General features: G+C 35.0%; 1 protein-coding gene across 1 annotated transcript; it reads left to right on the top strand.

Annotated features, from left to right (window-relative positions):
- The first annotated feature begins 497 nt into the window (after nucleotides 1–497).
- Nucleotides 498–3,769, top strand: PRK2 (receptor-like protein kinase). Its single transcript, NM_001246948.2, has 3 exons — nucleotides 498–1,249; nucleotides 1,532–2,212; nucleotides 2,863–3,769. The coding sequence occupies exons 1-3, from the start codon at nucleotides 640–642 to the stop codon at nucleotides 3,498–3,500; spliced, it is 1,929 nt and encodes a 642-aa protein (NP_001233877.1). The 5' UTR covers nucleotides 498–639; the 3' UTR covers nucleotides 3,501–3,769.
- The last annotated feature ends 3,708 nt before the right edge of the window (nucleotides 3,770–7,477 follow it).

Raw genomic sequence — 7,477 nt, forward strand, 5'->3', positions numbered from 1 at the left:
CAACAACCAAAATGAAGAAAAGGAAGTACTTTTTCTTTAAATTATTTTCTTGCTAGAAGATGTACATCTTTATTATAAATGTATAAATACTTGAATGCAAAAAAAAATAAAATCCTTCCAAAATAGAATAAGTTATGCGTATACACTATTCTCTCCAAATTATATTTTTGGGAATATATTATTATCGTTGTAAAAAAATAATATAATTTATATGAATAGCACGTGTCAAACTTAAAAATGAAGTGTTTAACTTACAAATATTTTATTATTAATTATAAAAGTAGTGAAAGTCGAAGAAGAAGGTGATTTCAAAAGGTAAAGCGTAGTTTTCTGAGTGATTTATGAAAAAAAGAGAGGACTATGTCAACTTGACATTCCCCTCTTCACATTTGTCTATTTCTCCAACTAACTCTCAAAACTTGTTGTCTTGTCTTTGTCCTGTATGCAAAAAAAAATAATATTCTTTCTCCCACCTTTCTTTTGGCTTCAAAACTACATAAAAAGGTATCATTCTTTCATTTGTAGGAGCCCTTTGAGAGGGCGCGCACCTGCAAGTGCGCGCACCAAGAAAAAAGAAAGAAAAAAACAAAAAAAAGTTTTTAAGAAATAAAGAAGACTGACTCTCTTCTCTATGCAATCATGTCATCACAAAAAAACTACAAAAACAAACATGTCCTCTTCCTTGTTATGATCATGTGTTCATTAGCATTTGTGACAGAGGCAAACTTATCAGAGCCTGAGGTTCTTCTCAAGTTTCGTGAATCATTAAAGTACGATGGAGATCCCTTCTCGACGTGGGATGCTAATGTACCACCTTGCGTCAAAGATAACAATAAGCCTAAATGGAACAATCTATTTTGTGAAAGCGGAAAGGTTTATGGTTTGAATCTTGAAAATCTTGGGTTAAGTGGTACCATTGATTTGGACATACTTAAAGAGTTGCCAAATTTGAGAACCATAAGTGTTTTCAAAAATAAATTTGAAGGTCCATTACCAATATTAAATAAATTGCCTACATTAAAAAGTGCTTATTTCTCAAATAACAAGTTTTCTGGTCCAATTGATCAAAATATTTTTGAAGGCATGAATTCATTAAAGAAACTTCACCTAGCAAATAATGAATTTACAGGACCACTCCCTCCTATTTTTGGTGATATGCCAAATCTTAGGGAGTTGAATATTCAAAACAATAAGTTTGAGGGTCCAATTCCTCCTTCGTATTCACATCTTTATCTTCCTGCTTATGATGGTACCTCTCTATACCTTTTTTTTCCAATTATTATTATTATTATTATTATTATTATTATTATTATTATTATTATTATTATTATTATTATTATTATTATTACCTTTGCAATCCTAGATCATCATCTTCTTTCAATTAAAATATTATATCATTAAAATATCATCCATCCATGTGTGTCAACTCTGATCCATAAAAATAATAAATAATTATATACTTAGGTACGCGATTTTAGACTATGGCTTAATATGATGTATGTCTTAATTATAAACTTGTTTATAAAAACAGGTAATGATGGTCTTTGTGGTCCTCCTTTAGCAAAGTCATGCAATAAGGAAGATGAAAAAAAGAAGGAAGAATCATCATCATCATCATCATCAGGTTGGAAGATTGCCCTTATTGTGGTTATAGTAGTTGTAGTGATAGGCATTATTGTGTTTGTTCTAATCAATCGTCGCAACAAGAATCATCAACAAGAAGTAGTACTTGGAGGATCATCATTAACTTCTTCCTCACCAACAAGTCAAGACCAAAAACTAATCCCTCAATCTCATGATCATCTAAACAAAATGGAACAAGGCCAATCATCAGCTGCATCTACTCCTGATCGCGCTTGTAATGATGGCGGTAAAAGAGCTGAAGTTGCTGGACAAAAACTTCTATTCTTGAAAGATGACATTGAGAAATTTGACTTGCCTGATTTGTTGAAAGCCTCTGCTGAAGTATTAGGAAGTGGAGTGTTTGGTTCAACATACAAAGCTGCACTTAGTACTGGCCCTGTCATGGTTGTTAAGAGGTTTAGACATATGAATAAAGTTGGTAAAGAAGATTTCCATGAACATATGAGAAGGCTTGGAAGATTGAGTCATAAGAACTTGCTTCCTGTTATTGCTTTCTATTATAGGAAAGAGGAGAAACTTCTTGTCTTTGAGTATGTCAACAATGTCAGCCTTGCTGTTTATCTTCATGGTACCTATATCTCTACTCTCTTCAATTTCTTTGTCTCGTTTTAACTTGATATGCAGTTTAAGAATAAAAAGAAATACCTTTATACTTAAAATGTAGTAGAATATCCTTTAATTTAATGTTGTGGTCTGAAAAATATCATTGGAATAAAAAATTTTAAAAAAAGAAGAAAAAGAAGAAGAAAGAAACTTTCTTTTTGAAATCAACTAAAAATATAAAACATTAATTATTCCCTCCGTCCCAATTTAAATGTCTTACTTTAACTCGCTCTTGTTTTGTTCTATGAAGTGCGTCATTTTCTATATTTAGTAAGTTCCCTACCTACTATGTTTATCATCACAATAACTCTTTATTTTTTTTTTAAATTTTGTACTTCACTTAAATACACTTAGTATATTGGGATGTCCAACCATACTTTTCCAGTTTATAAACCAATGAATAATTTACATTTTATGTCTATTTTACCTTTGCTGTTGAATACTATTCATTTTTTTAATATTTAAATGACTTATATTTAATATGTGTAGTCCCTCTCATTTACTGCATCTAAATCCATGTGTCAAGTCAATATACAACTAATGTTGGACATTGCTTCTTAATCCATATGTCAAGTCAATATACAACTAATAATAATATTTTTCTTGATTTTTCAGGTAATAGCAAATCACGTGGTAACCAAAGTCTTGATTGGCCAACTCGTTTGAAAATTGTGAAAGGAGTAAGCAAAGGAATATTATATCTTTACAATGAGCTACCAAGCTTAACATCACCTCATGGTCACCTCAAGTCTTCAAATGTTCTTCTAACTGAAAACTTTGAGGCAGTTCTCACAGACTATGCTTTACTACCAGTAGTAAATGCTGAACATGCACATGAACACATGATCTCATACAAAGCACCAGAGTTGAAACAATCAGGCAAAGTTAATAGAAAAACTGATGTTTGGACACTTGGTATGTTAATCCTTGAGATCTTGACTGGAAAATTCCCTTCAAATCTTTTAGGCAAAGGGACACAAGATAGCGATGATTTAGCAACATGGGTGAATACTACTCTTGGGGGTGAATCATCAGAGAAAGAAGTGTTTGATAAAGAAATGAAAGGAACAAAAGATTGTGAGAGTGAAATGATGAAGTTGTTGAAGATTGGACTAAGTTGTTGTGAGGCTGATGTGGAGAAGAGATGTGATATTAAAGAGGCAGTTGAAAGGATTGATGAAGTCAAAGGGAAAGGTGATTTCAGCTCTAATGTTGCAAGTAATGAAGTTGACAATATGCATACTTCAAGATAAAAAATATATTTTTGATTGATAAGCTCATGATCATAATATGGAAGTTTTGATTATATTGGATGCATATTGCATGACTATATATACTTTGGGTATATGATTTTTTTTTTGTCATGGTGGAGGATAAATTGAACCATGATGTGGGGTTACTACAAAACAAAAAATGAAAAAAAAAAGAAAAATAAGTGATAGAAAAATGAAGTTACTTAATTTTTGTTTGCATATTGTAAATTTGTCCTTTATGAATCTATAGTCTAGGTGTGTTTTTTTTATTTTTTATTATTATTCATTCATCAAACTTATTTGGGACTATTGCTTTGCATAATTGACATCTATAAATAAATAAAAACTATATTATGTTTGTACCTAAGAAATTGGGATGACTTCTCATTCATCTTTTTATTCATTTAGGCAACCTAATTAAGCACTTCAAATTATTAACATTAGGTTGCCTCATTGAAGATTTTTCTATCTCCTTTGCTTTTATTTGTCGAACCAACATACGAATCATTATATAAATCTATTGAAATTATACCAAACTTTTAGGTATGAGAAAATAAATGAGTTATTCCATTTGGAGTTTACTTGATCACTCCCAACTATGTTCTACTAAACAAAGTGATAGCTACAAACACTACTTATTGTCATAGACATGAGGTGCTATAATATCGCCCTTTATGGTCATTCCTCGTGAACTGAATAGTAAACTCAATTTACTTCTTGAAATGAACTTCTTTTGAGATAAAAACCGTTAGAAGGAAAACAAAGGTATAGACATTATGAGGGAAATAATACACTCAAATAGAAGCATTAGTGCTGAATTTAAAACGAGAGAAGGACTCTTACCTTCAATATACCATCTCCCCCTTGTTTCAAACATCATATTCTTTTGGTTATGAACTTCTTCCTTTAACTGGAGCAACAAGGGATCATTTTTCTAATTTTCTTTGACCTCCATCACTAGGAGCTATTCAATCCTATTATTAAAAAACTGCATTACCCTAAAGTGCAAGCATGAGCACTGTAATGATCTGGTCGGTCATTTTCTATTTTTTTTGCGAAAACTACCATTTTTCCCTCCTGTAGGGGTGAGGGCGTGCCTCAAGGCGGAGTAGTCATGGGGCACGACACCTCGGAGGCCTCGGGGTGCGACGTCTTGAGGTGGGGTGGGTGGGTGGGTGCGGGTACTTAGGGCGGTGCAGTGTGGTGTGTGGGCCTCTAGGTGTCGTGCCTCGAGATGGGGTTAGGAGCCTTGAGGCGCGGAGACTCGAAGAAAGGGGTGGAAGGGGGCCTCGAGGTGTGGTGCCTCGATGTGGGGGTGGGTAGAGGGATCTGGGGCGGTGCCTCGAGGCAGTGTGGATGGAGGTAGCTCGAGGTGCGATGCCTCGAGGAAGGGTGGGTGATGGACGCTCGAGGTGCGGGGAACTGTGCCTTTGGGGGTTCGGGGCGTGGTTCCTCAAGGAAGGGTGGAGGAGTGCTATAGCTTCAGCAGTTTTTGTGTGTATACCTTATAGAACTGGTTTATAAACGAAGGAGTAAAAGACGACAACGAAAATATAAATGATCGGTCCAAAGCATATATAACAAGATTTGTACCGTTGAGAATTAGATAAATATGTTTCCCCAACCTTATTTTCCAAGAAATTTGAATTTGAATTTCAATACCCATTTGATTTTCCCTTAGTGCCTCGAGGCGGGGAGGGGGGGAGCTCGGGACGAAGTGACTCGAGGTAAATAGGTGTTGTGGGATTCTAAGACAATGACTCATGGATGAATCACAATCCATATACCATATATCAGTATTGCAATATCTCGTTCACTCACCAACCTATACCAATGTTTCTCTTTCTTTATCATAGTAATTTTTCATGCCCCGAGGCTACTCTCTTGACGTAAACATGAGACCCAGGATCACGAATGACCCTAAGCTAACCCATATATGGCATATCATAAGCATACTAAAAGATTACTGAAATAAGAAATAATGTGCGAAAGCTTAAATATAAGAGAAATTGAAATAATATGTCCAATCTAAGTCTGAATATATAAATATTGAGAAGATCTTAAGACACTGAACTAAACTCAAATACAAGAGTTGAATCTGTCTATGTCTGAAATAAGCCTCTAACTTACTAGAGATCTTGGTACATGCCCCTAAATAACTCTAGTAAAACTAAAACTAAAATGAAATACTGAAATACAAAGAATCATATATATCGTCCTCGAAGAATGAGGACTCACTTCCGATACTCCTGATTGGAAATTTGGAACCGATATATGCGTGATCTGGATGTTGAGGATTTGAACCTACATCACGAGAAGATTTAGCGCAGATATGTGTCAATAATTGAAGGAAACTGACATGCAGGATAGAATAAAGTGGAACAAACATGTAACTGAATATAGCATATAGAGCAATGTCATAATCTGAACATGATAAAAACATTGAGATATACTGAATATAACTAAACTAAGTGCAATGACCAAGTACATAACATGCTGAAACTGAATACTGAAAATATAAATGGTAACCCTGGTGAATACAGTAGAATCTGATTGTAGAAGCTATTATTTACCGACATAAAACCACATGAGCTAACTGTAGAGTCCGATGTATACACCCATCCAGAGGACAACAATATACTTTGCCGAGGTTATAGAGGCGTGACTGGTGTGATCACTAAGTATAATGCCCACAAAAGGAACTTAACTTGTGGGGCACGTAGTTTCAGGGACTATAAAGGTGACTGAGCCTAGTCCAACTCGGTATTAAGTCTACTCCCAATAGAATGTATAAAATACAAAATAACTTAAATAACTGCATAGCTCAAGATTCTCACATGCTAACTGAAAATGCAACGTTAAGAACTGATAATGAAACATTTGTAAATTGATGCATGTATATCTATGTAAACTAGCCTAGCAAGTGTAAATCTTGAACCAAAAGAATCTACATAACTAGGGTGTTGAATTCATGCAAGTATTGAGCAACATAGTACAAAAACGCAATATTTTGATTAAGCTTAATCTAACAACTAAATCATAGCAATAATCTGAAGTCTAGAAACCCTAGATCTAAGAATAATTAAGGGAATCAAGAACCAAACTGAACTCTAAGGACCTAATGGGTGAAATGAACCCACTAGTGCAATTCCACATGTCTATTGACGTTTTTTTTTGGAGAAATATTTTGATTTTGAGAATAGAAATGGAGAAACCTTGTTGCATGTTCTCGAGAAAGTTATCGCTTGAATTCTCTTCTTTTTGCGCTAGTTTTACTTGATTTAGGTGAATGATCGATTAAGGTACGTTCTAATTAAGTCACTAGACTCAAACTAACCAAAACTACATAGTTTATTGGTTGAACAACGTAGTTTGGGGTCCAACGAATAAGGAAAAGACCAAACAAACCCCGACATAAAAAGTCTGACGCAACTGACCAGACCCCTTTAACGAACCATCACAGGGACCACAGACCATCAAGCTGGTCGTGGTGCTTGGTCCAGTGGCTACTGGGTCCTGGCCACTCCTCTCTAGCATCCACTTCACGGACCATGAAGGTCTTCTTGGTTCTTCACTTAGGCTGAGGTCTAGTGGTACAGATTGATGAGCCTCACCACAACATATAGAGGGCTCTATGGTCTGATCGATGCCTGAGCTTGGGAGGTCATGTATCCTTTCCACAAGCACCAGTACAGCCCATGTAGTGGTCCATGGCCCGTGAAGGGTCCTGTGGTCCACTAGTTCTTGGTTGGGTGTGAATTCACAGGCAGGTCGATGGATTGTGGTCCCTTTTACGTCTATGAACCCTGTCGTGGTTCATTGATTTTGGTGATTTTCTGATGTCAATTATGAGTCTAATTTGTGAGGTGTTATATAATTCAACATTTTCTCAAATTTCCATGAAAAAACTTATAAAATAATGAGGATGAATGCTAACAACAAAACCAACAATAAATATATAATATTAATTCAATGGA

Source organism: Solanum lycopersicum, chromosome 7, assembly GCF_036512215.1.
Source record: "Solanum lycopersicum chromosome 7, SLM_r2.1".
Lineage (NCBI taxonomy): Eukaryota > Viridiplantae > Streptophyta > Magnoliopsida > Solanales > Solanaceae > Solanum > Solanum lycopersicum.

Coding starts and splice junctions, on each gene's coding strand:
- PRK2 (NM_001246948.2), top strand. CDS start 640: ATGTCATCACAAAAAAACTACAAAAACAAACATGTCCTCTTCCTTGTT. Junction 1,250..1,531: donor TTATCTTCCTGCTTATGATG/GTACCTCTCTAT, acceptor TTATAAAAACAG/GTAATGATGGTCTTTGTGGT. Junction 2,213..2,862: donor CCTTGCTGTTTATCTTCATG/GTACCTATATCT, acceptor TTGATTTTTCAG/GTAATAGCAAATCACGTGGT.